The sequence below is a fragment of the Mustela lutreola genome, chromosome 4 (genome assembly GCF_030435805.1).
Source record: "Mustela lutreola isolate mMusLut2 chromosome 4, mMusLut2.pri, whole genome shotgun sequence".
Taxonomy (NCBI): Eukaryota; Metazoa; Chordata; class Mammalia; order Carnivora; family Mustelidae; genus Mustela; species Mustela lutreola.
The window spans coordinates 129,483,369-129,498,523 of NC_081293.1; the positions used below are offsets into that span (position 1 = coordinate 129,483,369).

Here is a 15,155-nt window from a genome sequence, read left to right on the forward strand (position 1 = left end):
TACTCTTGTTTAGTGGCTTTTCCAGAATGATAAAGCATTTCATTGTTATAAATATTATAGTATTTTCTAATAAGAGAAGAAAAATTAGAATAGCAACTTACATATTTTTTGAATTTCTATATAATTCATAATATAAATAGAATAAGCATTAAGAAGAAAATAAATACAGTTGTGGGTAAATTGAGCCTGAGATAATTAAAAGAATAACAGCCTGAGATTTATTTAAAGATCTTCCTTTTAAGTTCTATATTGTGATGAGCACAGAGTGTTGTATGTAAGTGTTGAATCACTAAATTGTATATGTGAAACTAATATTACACTATTTATTAACTAGCTGGAATTTAAATAAAAACCTAAAAAAATTTATATTGGGTATATTCATCCTAGCTTATAATTTTGAAAGTATTTCTATTAATTTATAAAATGTATTTTGTCAAATACATTCAGGAGTTCTGGATACTTATTCAATTATTTTTTAACGATATAGTTATGAGAAATTCAAATAAATCCGATGATAAATTTTTCTAGAACGATATATTTGTAGTATTCTCATCTCATACAAAATTAATAATCATAACTGACATTTGCACTTGAAAATACAAGATAATTGCAGTTTAATTGGTTTAGTGTGTGTATATGTATACATTGGTTTAATTTTTTAAGTTATACATATATTTATAGTTAAGATTTTTTTAATATGTTTTCAGTGACTAGGAAATTAAGCACTTAACAAATCATGGACGTGAATTCCTTCTGAAACACAGATACGTTTAATATAAAACAGAGTGTAGAGATAAAGATAATGATTCAGTTGTTGTTAAAAATGAGAGAGTGGAGAAGCATTCAGCTACATATACTAAAAAAATCCACCCACTCATCTTATATTTGCTTTGTTCAGAAGGCAATGGTGACTTTGAAGTAGGAAAATATTGATTCATCATGTTATAGCCAGAGGGATGCTAAAACATTTTCCCTTTTTTCTTCTAGCACACTGATTTATGTCAGTACATGGACAAGCACCCTGGGGGGCTGCATCCAGATAATGTGAAGGTAGGAAAAATTCTTTTTAAGCTGAAGTTTAGCATTCTTCATGTGTATTTTTCTAGTCCCAAGTCTAATCTCTCTACCATAACTTAAAAAAAAAAACTGTGTAAAGAGAAGTGATATTGAAGTGAGCCATGGTTATTGCTTTGTTTAGTGATTGAAAACCATGTTTAAACATTAGTATATTCACTGGAATACTGTCGTTTAGAACTTATTCTATTTTTGTTTCATGGAGAAACATTTGCTAATAATAAGTGAGATCCACTGGAATGCTATTGTGACAGTGTTTTTAAGAGAAGAGTCTCAGGTAGCTCTATCTTTGGTTTGTACTAAAGTGCCAGTAAGTTTTAATGTAAAATATTACGATCCAGATCAATGTTATGGTGAGTTCACAGTACAGATTTTTTCATTTGTATGTACAAACAGATAAAAATAGTTTCCTACTGCTCCCTTACATTTCTTTTGACTATAAATTGGATTACTATGTGTCAAAAGAACTAAGTTTTTCTAAGATTTGACCCAGCAACCATCTTGGAAATTGTCTCAAAATTTCACGCTTCAAACAGGCAGCTGTTTCTTAACATATGTGAGTGAGTCAGAAGATACCACAGTTATATCTAAAGATTTAAGGACGTGCTCACATTTTATAATATAAAATATATTTTATATTTTTATAATATATTATAAAATATAATATATAAAGTATAGGTGTGTGTTTATATATTTATATATAATATATAATATATAAAAATAATCTATTTTATATGTAATTCAAGTGACTACATTTCGTGATCCTGAGAATCAGCTGAGTTATGTGGATGTATGTAAACTAAACTTGGGCCCATTTCTTCCCTTCATTATCTATCTACACCACTCTCTGCAAGAAGCACCTTCTTTCTTTTGTACTTTTCCCTGTGCTTATAAAGGTATATATGCACATATGGTAGTTCATGTGTGTTTATTTTGCTCTAGAAAAACTATGTATTATTATATGGCATTTTAAAAACAATATCATGGATCTCTTTTAAAATAAATTTATGACTGTGTAGTTTAATTTTCCTAATAACTGCATATGAGTCTGTAGTGTGAATAAACTGTAATTTTCACCTGTTTTTATTCATGGATCTTATGTTGTATCTAGAATGTTGTTATTAAGTGATTCTAGAGTAAATAATAGTATAAAATCTTTACATTCTTCTTTTTTATTATTATTATTTTTTAAAGATTTTTATTTATTTATTTGACAGACAGAGACCACAAGTAGACAGAGAGGCAGGCAGAGGGAGAGAGGAGGAAGCAGGCTCCCTGCTGAGTAGAGAGCCCAACATGGGGCTCGATACCAGGACCCTGGGATCATGACTTGAGATGAAGGCAGAGGCTTTAACCCACTGAGCCACCCAGGCGCCCCTACATTCTTCTTTTTTATATCAGCTAATGGATTTTCTTTATTAAGAGACATAACTTCAGGGGCGCCTGGGTGGCTCAGTGGGTTAAAGCCTCTGCCTTTGGCTCAGGTCATGATCCAGGGTCCTGGGATCGAGCCCCGCATCAGGCTCTCTGCTCAGCAGGGAGCCTGCTTCCTCCTCTCCCTCTGCCTACTTGTGATCTCTGTCTGTCAAATAAATAAATAACATCTTAAAAAAAAAATAGACATAACTTCAGTTTTAATGAATTTGACTGGAACATTTGCCCACGACATTGTAGCTTACAGAAGGACTATTTTCCTCTACTTTCACGAGCATTGACTATAACCAATTCTTTTAATTTTTGCCATTCTGATGAGCAGAAATGGAATATCTTTTATATTAGTGTTTTCTTGACTGCTAGTAATATTGAGTATCTTTTTCACATGTTTCTTGATCATTTGTAATTATGTTGCCTGTTCTTATATATTGTCCATTTTTCTGTTATTTATTTTCATATTTTCAATAAGTTGCAGATTTATGGCATTAATAATGAGGATTTTCATGGTGGCCAGTTTTGTTGTGTAATTTTAAAATGCATGAACTTGCAGCAACTTTGGAAAAACATGGTGTTTAAGACAAATAATAGATTCAATATGATACTTATAGTCTGTTGTTTCACATAGCTCATTTTTGTTGTGCAATTTTTGTTTTGCTTTGTTTTATTCATAGACAGCTTTGAAATTTTTTAACTATTTTTCTTCAAAATCAGTATCCATTGACATAGACAATTTTTTTAGTCATTAGATTGGGGAAGAAATTTTGACAGATGGTAAGATGTGTTTTATTAATCCTGCTGTGTGTAAGTCCAACTCCAAACATTAATACCATAATATGAACATAATTTTGTTCTCTCTTTTTTCTAAACCTTAAAATATTTCAAGTTGTCTCCTTTACACATTAAATGTTCTTTTCTTAGGGTTGATTTTTGTTCAAAACCAACAGTACAGTGCATCCATACTCCTGTTTCCTGCCTTAACCCTAGGGATCTGTGGAGAACCCAGCTAGTGAGACCTTCAGGGGAGAGCCCAGGGGCCTGCCAGCCTCAGTGACATTAGCAGCTACTCTGAGCAAACTTTGACTTCCTGACTTCCAAGTTCAGAGATAGGATTGAGATTAAAGACATGTCTGAACCTTTTCCAAGGCCACGCAGGTGTTTCATTTGGTTAAGCATCCAACTCTTCACTTCAGTTCAGGTCATGATCTTAGTGTCGAGAGCCTGAGCTCCAAACCAGGCTCCACGCTCAGCGTAGCCTGCTTAAGATTCTCTCCCTTCTCTTCCTCTGCCCCTCCCCCTGTTCACACACTCTTGTACTAAATAAATAAATAAGTAAAATCTCAAGGGGAAAAAAGGAATCATGGCATCACTGGATTTTTATTATTCTTGCTTCATTTTCTCACCATCTTCTGTGTGTCATTAGTTGTGGGCTAGTATTGGTGGAAAATTTTGTTGGTGAAACAAAGAAAAGAGCTTTTTCCACAAAGCATCTCTGTGTTCAGCATCCTCAGGCCAGTGTCACTGATGATTTTTGTGGCCTTTTAAGTTCTGCTTTTTCCATTCCATTTTCTTTTTCCTTTATCTTCTCGTGGTTGTAAGGAGACTGATGTCTGCGTTGTGGTTTCTCGGTAACTAGTCTGTACTTCCTTGAAATCATGTTTCAGTAGCTTTCATCTAGGTTTTGCAGGTTTTCCTCTCATTCCATGGTCATCCATTGTATTTGAAATACCTAGTGTTGGTTCCCTGTTCCCAGCCCTTGTGGTGCTGTGGCAGTAGATGTGGTTTAATAGTTAGTGCCTCCTAGAGTGTGGTGAGAAACTTAATGGTGAATGCCTTGTTCATTCGGCATAGAAATACTGTCAAACATTAGATGGATATCAGTCATATAGGGCACGAATTATACCCACTCATAAGATGTTTGATGTGGAGCACCTGGGTGGCTCAGTGGGTTAAAAGCCTCTGCCTTTGGCTCAGGTCATGATCCCAGGATCCTGGGATCGAGCCCTGCATCGGGCTTTCTGCTCAGCTGGGAGCCTGCTTCCCTTCCTCTTTCTCTCTCTGCTGGCCTCTCCGCCTACTTGTGATCTCTGTCTGTTAAATAAATAAATAAATATCTTAAAAAAAAAAAGATGTTTGATATGGTCACAGTTTGATGTTCGACTACATTTTTGCCTTTAAATGAGCATGATATGATTTATCTCTCCTTAGCCTTTTTGAGTAACTGAAAATCAGCAAAATATATTGATATATGATATCCCTTTACCCATAGCTATTGAAATCTTGGCTCCTTTAGGATTTGCCAAACTGTACTGGACAGTCTCAGTTCTTGGAATATTTAAGAGTATAAGAAACCTCAGTAGTCACTTAAAGGTCTTTAGATTTGGCCCCATGATAGAGTCACCTGCAGGTCTCTCTGTCTCTATATATTCTCTCTTCTCATCTTCCAGAATCAGAATCAGATTTCAAAATCCCTTTAAGAAGGGAATGATGTGTATTTGCTTAGACCCAGGGCTGAGAGCCCACGGTACCTCCCATGACCCACAGTGTCCCATCACCCTCCCTGAGACCCTTCTGGCTTTACCCCTGCAGGATATGTGTGCTTTCTGTCAATCCTGGCCTGTTTCCCTCTCACAGCCTTACAGTCTGCTTTCCCCCGTGGCTCCCCACTCTGCCAGAGAGGTAGGAGGTCACAGTGGGCAGGCACTGGGAGGTGGGTGCCATAGGGAAGAGCATGAGAGACAGAGTCTAGCCAGTGGTGTTTCAAGAAGCAGTGTCAGACCTATTTCTGCTGTCTTTTGTGGATAATCTGACCAGTCCAAGAGAACAGACCAGAAGAATCTGGGTAACTCTACAGTGAAGATCCCCTTTGACAAACAAGTAGCTTGGAGGAACCAAAGTTGTGTGCATTAATTAGAGAAAGATAGGAAAGAAGACTTCAAAAATTTTCAGTCTTCTCCAAGAGGTATAATAATAGTATATCTGTAAAACAAGAATATAGGCTAGTTTGAAGAAGAGGAACTTAGTGAACAGAAAGTTGCTTTAGAAATTAAAAATATGGGGGCACCTGGGTGGCTCAGTGGATTAAAGCCTCTGCCTCTGGCTCAGATCATGATCCCAGGGTTCTGGGGATCGAGCCCCACGTTGGGTTCTCTGCTCAGCAGGAGCCTGTTTCCTCCTCTCTCTTTGCCTACTTGTGATCTCTGTCTGTCAAATAAATAAATAAATAATTTAAAAAATTAAAAATATGAGGACAGAAATAAAAATTAACAAAAAAAGGTGGGTGATAATGTTAAAGAAATATGCCAGGAAAATAGAGCATAAAACATAAATCTAAAAAATGAAAAAGAAAGAGTCAAAAAAAAATTAGAAGTCCAGTCCAGGATATCCAACATCTGAATAATTGGAGGAAATAGACAGGAGGGAATCATTAAGGTAATAATCATTAAACTATTTCCAGCTGTGAAGGATAGAATTTCAAGATGAATAGCATCCATTAAATTCCCATAACATTTGATGAAAATAGACTGACAATAAGATTCCTTATTGCAAAATTTCAGAACACTGGTTTCAGAGAAAAGTACTACAAAGGAAATGGCATTATTGCAATGGCCCAAGAATCACAAAAGCATTAGGTATTTCAACAGCAACACCAGAAGGGGGACAGCATTGGGGAAGTGGCTAAAAGGTTCAGATTTATTTTTTTTAAATTCTTATTTATTTATTTTTAATTTCTTTTCAGTGCTCCAGAATGCATTGTTTATGCACCTCACCCAATGTTCCATGCAATACCTGCCTTCCATAATACCTACCACCAGGCTCACCCAACCTCCCACCCCCTTCTGCTCCAAAACCCTCAGTTTGTTTCTCAGAGTCCACAGTCTCTCATACTTCGTCTCCCCCTCCAATTTCCCCGAACTCACTTCTCTCCATCTCCCCATGTCCTCCATGTTATTCCTTATGCTCCACAAATAAGTGAAACCATATGATAATTGACCACCTCTGCTTGACTTATTTCACTCAGCATAATCTCTTCAGTCCCATCCATGTTGCTACAAAAGTTGGGTATTCATCCTTTCTGATGGAGACACAATACTCCATTGTATATATGGACCATATCTTCTTTATCCATTGGTCCATTGAAGGGCATCTTGGTTCTTTCCACAGTTTGGCGACTGTGGCCATTGCTGCTGTGAACACTGGGGTACAGATGGCCCTTCTTTTCACTACATCTGTATCTTTGGGGTAAATACCCAGTAGTGCAATTGCAGGGTCATAGGGTAGCTCTCTGTTTAATTTCCTAAGGAATCTCCACGCTGTTTTCCAAAGTGGCTGCAGATGGTTCAGGTTTAAAAAAAAAAAAAAAAGAACATTTGGGGTACCTGCCTGGGCCAGTTGGAAGAGCATGTGACTCTTGACCTCAGGATCATGAGTTCAAGCTCCATAGTGGATGTAGAGTTTACTAAAAATAGATAAATAAAATTATTCTCTCAACCTAGTGTTCTGTACAAACTATCAAGTAAAGTGGGAATAAAATAATTATTTTCAGATGTTCAAGAAGTTGAAAAATATGCCCGCCCTAGCATCCTTTCTCAGGAAGCTACTTAAGGGTGTACTCCACTAGACCTGGTATAAACCAAGGCAGAGAAGAGAAAGAAACCAAATAATAGAGGCTAGCACAGGAGAACGATGCAGGGGATTTTCAGAACAGTGTTGAAAAGAATCCCAGGATGACAGTTACACATCATGTCAGGAGAGTAGCCCACTGGTCCTATTAGAGCAGGTTAGAAGTTGCCAGGAGAGATTTCCAAGAAGAGAAAATTGTTAGGTGGAGCAACTAACATGTTCAAGCAGATTTCCAAGGTGGGAGAAGAGTTTGGCATTAAATTAGCTGTAACTATAAAGAAAATTAAATGAAGGAAAACAAGCCAATAAACAAAAGAACTAGATCATCACTAACACCAGGAAAAACAAATTATTGTGCGGGTGAAGAAAAATATTCATAGTAAGCTTGATGGCTCAGGTATAAGTAACAATTACACAATCATAACATTGAAACATTAATATTGGTATAATTAAAAAAGAAAAACACCTCTTTAAGTGAATCTGCTGTAACCAAGCAAGCTCCTTCCAGGATTAGCATCCTAGAAAGGGCTTTTTGACACTTTGTTCAAAGTTCTTTTCCCTACACCACATGATTAATACATCAAATTACCGTAATTAGCTTATTATTTGACTTTATATGCACTCAGTCACATAGGTTTGTCATCATTTTCATATTGAAGATAATACTTCTACCTTCTCTGATGGTGTGGGAAGTTAAAAAATAGAATGCAGCTTGTTAATGCCTGTGTTTGGCATCTGAATTGCAGTGCACGGCCGCAGAAGGCCCTTATTACCATGTTGGTTTCCATGGGAGGCCACTCACCTAATTACGCGCTGGCTTTTCTTCTTCACCTGCTTAGACACAATGCTCTCCTCCAGGGTTACATTCAGGGTCTGCACTGCAGGTGAAATTATTCTCAAAGACATCTGACTATGACATAGTGACAGATGCCCCACGGGCATTTCTGTTTGATGTATTAACGTATTTTTTTCATGTGGTGATATTTATTGTCACTTAAATCTATGAATGCAAAATGAAGAGCATAAGGATAATATTTACTAAGTTAACAGCTGTTCATAATGCTGAGCTAGATGTTCATTAAAAAAAAAAAAAAAAACACAACAGTTGAGCTAAAATAAGACCTCGTAATGGTTCTCTGTAAATTTAAGGAGATGTGAAAACCAGGTGAGATAAACTATTATGTTGAAAGAGCATGTTCTTTAATAACTCCAAAGCTCTGTGTTTGCCTAAATAGCTCGTAGATCGTTAAATGATTGCAGTGTCATAAATACTGAATATTCATTATGGTGAAGAGAAAGAAAGTACAGTGATCAAATCCTTTTGCCCCTAAATCTGGTTATTTTGAGTTTTGGTTTACTTATTGGACAGCAAGACAATATATGTGAAACATTTATCTTGGATTCTAAAAATGTACATATTTTTGTTTACATTTCATATATCCTTGTTTATGGTAATATAGGATGTCATGCATCTAAGAACTGAGATTGTTCTTAATGGGAATCAGATAAAATTTCAAGCATTACAAAAATGATGCATCATTGAAAAATGAAAGGGGAAAAAAACCAACTGGAATGGTGCATAACTCGTGATTTCATAACAAAGCATGGGATATTCTACAGTAATTTCATCCTGATCCCCAGCAAAACATCTGTTAAAAGTTTTATCTTGCTTGATGTATATTCCTAGTAAGTACGGGAATAAACTCATAGCAAAAGTTGTCAATGTTAACTGAATTTCTAGAATCACTGTGCTGTTCTACCCACAAAATGTGTCTGCTCTCAATATGACATTGTAAAATAAATATTCACTATTAACTAATGGTTTGTTTCTTAGCATAATATCAATTTTAGACAAATGGGTAATTTTAGCAGTTAATTACTTAGAGGGCAATTTAAAATCTCAATCAAAAGCCTGAGGACATTGTCCTTGTTATAAATATTTATGATGATTAAAGGTATAGCAACCAATTGCTGGAACATAATTGGTATGTCAGAAACTGGTTAGAATTTGGTGGGGAGGGTAGTTTATTTTTTCCCCCTTTAAGCCATTTACTCTGAATTTTATTAAATTTTGGCTACCATAGTTGAGTTGAATGCAGGACTGGTATTCTTTATAACTCTCAGTGATTTACAGATTGATCATTGTGGTAAAGAAAATGACTATAACAGTCTAAATTTTGTCCTTCTTTCAGTGTTTTGTATGTTCTTTAAAAATTAATAATCATGAGAGACTGAAAATTGAAGTTTATGAAAAAAAAAGATTAATTGCTGTTGTCTCCAGCTGATACCTAGAAACGTAGATGCATGAATCTTAATATCATGACAATATTGGATCTTTCTGTGTTTTTCTGTAATGTACTGTCATTTCCATGTTATCCTCATGGCTTTTCTAGAATAGTCCTTGGCAAAAATACATTTGCACTTTTTTAACAGAATTGTTTTGGGATAACCCAAAATAACCAAAGTAATTGTGAATACTGTGGCTTATTCTCTGAAATATCTGAAATCCTACTGGCATAAAGCTGAGTTTCATTTTTTAAAATTTCAGTATCTATATTAATTTAAAAGATATGAGGATTATTATGCTCGAAAAATCACTATTTTTCTTTCATAGTCCAGGGAACAAGCAGGTGTATAAGAGTCAGAATAATGTTATGCCAAATTAAGATTGTCTTATACAGATGGCACCAAGAATTGATTCCTAAATGAGACTTTCTAATGTTTAAATAGAAAATCAGATAACACCTGATTTTCTCCATACTCTGTATTAGAGCTCTCATTTAGCTAGTAATGATTTCCTACTATGCATTACTGTGAATTTATAGAGACTTTTCTCATTCTGTATTTTGGGAAATAGGATTATTTCATGAAGATATTAAAGAGTGTTTTAGTCTCAGCACCTGTCCAGGTTTTTTTTTGGACATTTTTATCCTATTTTTATTGTAACAAAATAATCTTCCATATCTAGAAAGTGAAGGATTAACAATAAAAGAAATGGTAAAAGAAAGTGAAACTCCATGGGTTGATTCATATTTTGCTAGACATTTAGAAGGGATCTCAGTAGTGAATTTCTGGTGAAGATACTAAGCCGCTTTCAGTTGTTCAGATCATGTCTTTTGTATCTTTGGCATCATCTGCTGACTGGTTGTAAAAATCTGGATCAGACAAAGGAATCAAGGCAGCTAATTAAATGGCAGAGTCTTTCTTAGGAGAGCTTTAAAGCCCTGATTGAAAAGAAATCACCCCAAAGATTGATGAAATCAGTGACTGGAAATATGCTCTATGTTGTTTTGTAAGATGGCAGATACTTGTAAGATGAAATTACTCAGCTTGGGGAGTACCCAGTGAGAGTACATCCTTCTGGGTTTTAAGCTTCCAGCCATTCCCCTTGCCTATCTCTCATTTAAGATGGGTCCTGCACTTGACCCCTTTGTTTGCATGTTTTCTAAGACAAACATGAGGACCCAGGAGGGAAATCGGCCTAAGTAATAGAGTTATGTACACACTACCAAGGATTTTTCTTGATTTTTGGAAAGGTAGAGCCTTCATGTTACTAGCCCATACATCTCATAGAAGGTCATTAATGTATCCATTCCTATTATTTGAGACCTCTCTGACAGGATATAAAGAGAGGTTTGTTGATCACTATATCCAAATTCAAAGTATTCCCTTCATGCCATTTGAAATTTTTCTGTTATAGCTTATGTGTGTGAGCTTTCTCTAAGATCCTTCGACTCAAGGTTTATCACCTTAGTCAGTTTTTCAGTGTGCATCTCTCTCTCTCCTTTTTCAAAAAAAATATTTAATTTATTTACTTGATAGAGAGAGAGAGAGATCACAAGCAGACAGAGAGACAGGCAGAGAGAGGGGGGAAGCAGGCTCCCCACTGAGCAGAGAGCTTGATCCCAGGACCCTGAGCATGACCTGAGCTGAAGGCAGAACCCACTGAGCCAGCCAGGAACCCCTCTCTCTTCTTTTTAATTGTAATTTTATTTTGTTTTTATCTGGAAACCTGTACCTCTCACTCCCCTTCAGCCATTTTGTCCAACTACCCACTCTCTTCCCCTCTGGCAACAACCAGTTTCCTGTTTATGGGTCTGTTTCTTCTTCTTGTTTGTTTGTTTATTTATTTGATTCCACATATAAGAAGAATCAGATGGTATTTGCCTTTTTCTGACTGACTTATTTCACTTAGCATAATACTTCTAGGTCCATCCTTGCTGTCACAAATGGCAAGATCTCTTTTTTATGGCTGAGTAATATTCCAGTAAGTGCATGTTTGTGTGTATGATTCATATTTTGCTGGACATTTAGTTTGTATATACACACAAACACACACCATCTCTTCTTTTTTTTAAAAAAAAGTTATTTATTTGAGAGAGAGACATCACAAGTAGGCAGAGAGGCAGGCAGAGAGAGAGAGGGAAGCAGGCTCCCTGCTGAGCAGAGAGCCTGATGCAGGGCTCTATCCCAGGACCCTGAGATCATGACCTGAGCCAAAGGCAGAGGCTTAACCGACTGAGCCAATTAGGTGACCCCCCATCATCTCTTCTTTATCCATTCATCTATCACTGGTTACATGGATTGCTTCTGTACCCTGGCTATTGTAAATAATGCTGCAGTAAACATAGGGATGCTTATATCTTTTTGAATTATTATTTTCATTTTCTTAGTGTAAATACCCAATAGTGGTATTATGGGATAATATGATGTTTGTATTTTTAATTTTTTGAGGACTTTCCATACTGTTTTCCATAGTGGTTCCATCAGTTTGCATTCCTGCCAGCAGTGCACAAGGTTTCCTTTTTCTCTATTTCTCACCAACATTTGTTATTTCTTGTCTTTTTGATTCTAGTCATTCTGACAGGTGTGAGGTTATATCTCCTTATGGTTTTGATTTGCATTTCTCTTATTATGAGTGATGTTGAACATCTTCTCATGTGTTTTTTGACCATCTGGGTATCTTTTGAAAAATGTCTATTCAAGTCCTCTGCCCAATTTTTAATTGGGTTGAGTGTGTGTGTGTGTGTGTGTGTGGTTTATAAGTTCTGTATATATTTTGAGCATTAACTCTTAATCAGACATATCATTTGCAGATATTACTTTTCATTTCAGTAGATTGCCTTTTTGTTTTGTTGATGCTTTCCTTCACTGTGCAGAAGCTTTTTATTTTGGTGTAGTTCCAATAGTTTATTTTTGCCTTTTTCCCCCCTTGCCTGAGGAGACATGTCTAGAAAAATGTGTCTGTAGCCAATGTCAAAGAAATTACTACTTGTGTTCTCCTCTAGGATTTCTATGGCATAACTCTTGAGTTTTTCCAGCACCATTTATTGAAGATGCTGTCTTTTTTCCATTGGATATTCTTGCCTTTTTTGTCACAGATTAGTTGAACCTATAAGCATAGGTTCGTTTCTGGGCTATCTCTCTCTCCTTTTTAGAAAGTTGTATTAGTCTTATCAATTGATATTAAGACACTTCATGTTGATTAGTGTCTAAGATGTTACTTAAAGCACTAAAACCATTTTAAACTTATTTATTTATTTATTACTTATCATTGTGTGTAAAAAAGAATGACCCTTTAGTTAGGGGAGAATAACATACATTCACAAATGAGAAAAATTTGTATTTCATGTTATTCCTTTTAGTTCTAAAAAGTGTGTGTCAGTCAGGTCAGTTGCCTAATTCTGAGCTATATGGACAAAGAGAAACCTGGTAACAACAGGTCTTAAGATTATGTTATTTGAATTCCTTGAAAAAACTGTTTCAGTTTTTCTCTTGGAAAATAATGTTAAGTTTGACCATTTTGTTTCTACCTCGCTAGGGAATAATTCTAATACTAATTTTAGGCTATTAACCAAGTTTATTAAAGGGAAATTCTTATCCTCATTTCTACCAACTTGCTTCATCATATACACAAACCCTGATAACTTGGACACCTACTTATGGTATTAGAGCTTCTTTCAAAGAATTTGACAGAACAAAGATCTGTCTTTGAAATGCCATTTGAATCCCTGTAAGCATCCCAGCTCTGGTTCCCATGGTTTCGATCTGCTTCTTAAGATGGGTGTCTTTGTGCACCTTGCCTGATATCTACCATTGCACTGAGGCCAGAAGAGATTGCAGAATGGGAGGCCAGCTTCCCTGGAATACACAAAGATCACAGAAAGTGCGCAAGATCTTTCCCACAAGGGCTTGCCCAAATACCTGAAATTCTCATTTTTGGAGTTATTCCTCTCCAAAAAATTACCATCTTTAGGAATAAGATATTAATGTGTAAATATCTCAGAGAAAGTAAATTAAATAATTGCTCCATTATCTGGAAAGGATAAAATGTTATGTATCTCAGGACCTCGAGAGAATGGAAGAAAGAAGAAAAAAACTAAATGGAAGATCTCAAAAAGGATAATAAGTAGCAAGACAAATTACTCCTGGGACTCTTGATTTTCCAGGAACTGTACCTATCTGTAGTACATGGCAAAAAAGTATACACCTACAGACTGATGGCTGGGCATGGATATTCGTGTCTTACTTGCCCCAGTAGCACACTTCACACTGTCAAGGATGTCCAAAGTGCCACGTAAATTATACCGTAATATTGAATATCTGGGGCTTTGTTTTTGGCTCCCTTACATCTCCATATGACATGCTAAGCATTCTTTTAAAAAAAAATTAATACATGAAACTGCAATGATGTTTTGTAGGACGTGTTTGGCATGAATTCTGTACATTGTATTTGCAGTTAGGATTTGGTATTTGCATTAGGTATTTGCATATTAGAAACTCACCTACTTGGAATGAGTCATGCCAAATCACACTGGGGCCTTTAAAATTTTCAGAAGACCTAATATTGTAATGATACCATTATCTGATGTATATTGTAAAATATTTTGACATTTCTCAAATGTTTTGGGGTCTCAAAGTTTCTAATTATATTTTACCTCCAAAAAGTTTGAGGTCCAGGTAATTTCATGTTTATACTGCCTATGGGTTTTTAAATATAGTGGTAAACATGGAACATATTATTTGAAGTATTTATGAATAATAAACTTTGGTTTATTGGCCACTTTCATTTTTCTAGCCTTAGTTTCATACCATGTATAACTACTTCAAGCAAGTAGCATATGTACTTAAAAAAATTAAACCATACACAAGCAGTACGCTTAATTACTGGGTGTCAGAACAAGACAAAAATGGGTTCAGATATTAGTATTACCTCTTGCTCTGTGGCCCTTTAGCTGATTCATTTAATTTCTTTGAGCCTTTGTTTCTTTATCTGTGAAATAGGGATAATAACCTCTCTCTGGCAGAGGTGTTGGGAGGATTAAATTATCTAAGTGAGTGTAAAATATTTAGCACAATGTCTGTCATCAAAAGCACTTGGTAAATGGCAGTATTACAGCTCTTTTATTTGTGAGTTCCTTTCATTTCTGTTATCAAAAAATTATGAAATGGTGCATTACAAGGGGAATGACTATTAAAGGTATCTAAGACTCAATCGGTCATTCTCAAGATGAGAAATTTGAGATCCAGAGATGTTAAACTTGGTTCCTGGGGAGCAGAAAAGTACATTAAATGTCTTTCTGAGAATTGGTTGTATACCATAAAGCATAGGGCCCCTTGCTAATAGCTCTAATAAGCCTCCTGTAAGCCCCGAGAGACTCTAGACACTCCTTAAAGAAAGTTGACCCATGAAAATCTGTTAAGATGTTCTCTGTGCTTCGTTTCATATGAAGGTGAACCACATATATTAAAAAACTCATGCATTTCAGATCATTCATAGAACCTAATGACTCTAACCACCAATCACACATCTATAGACTTTGAAAGGGAAGGGAATATAAATCTTGTTGTTTACTGTAGGTGCCAAAAATTCTTCTGGGTAATAAGATATACTGAGTCCAACAATGTATGCCTTTTACCCACTTAAGATTTTTTTGATTAAAGGCCTTATCTTGATTTTTTTATTTACCTACTTAAAACCTAAAAAGTTTCATAAGGGAATAGATGAAGTATTAAAGTCTGTCCCC

General features: G+C 35.7%; 1 protein-coding gene across 5 annotated transcripts in view; it reads left to right on the forward strand.

Moving 5' to 3' along the window:
• CDK14 (cyclin dependent kinase 14) overlaps nucleotides 1-15,155 on the forward strand; it is a 732,611-nt gene that overhangs the window by 427,924 nt on the left and 289,532 nt on the right. For all 5 annotated transcript variants that reach the window (XM_059171073.1, XM_059171070.1, XM_059171071.1 and 2 more), the window contains one exon: nucleotides 988-1,050. In XM_059171073.1, the coding sequence (XP_059027056.1) occupies nucleotides 988-1,050 (63 nt within the window). The remainder of the gene's footprint in view (nucleotides 1-987; nucleotides 1,051-15,155) is intronic.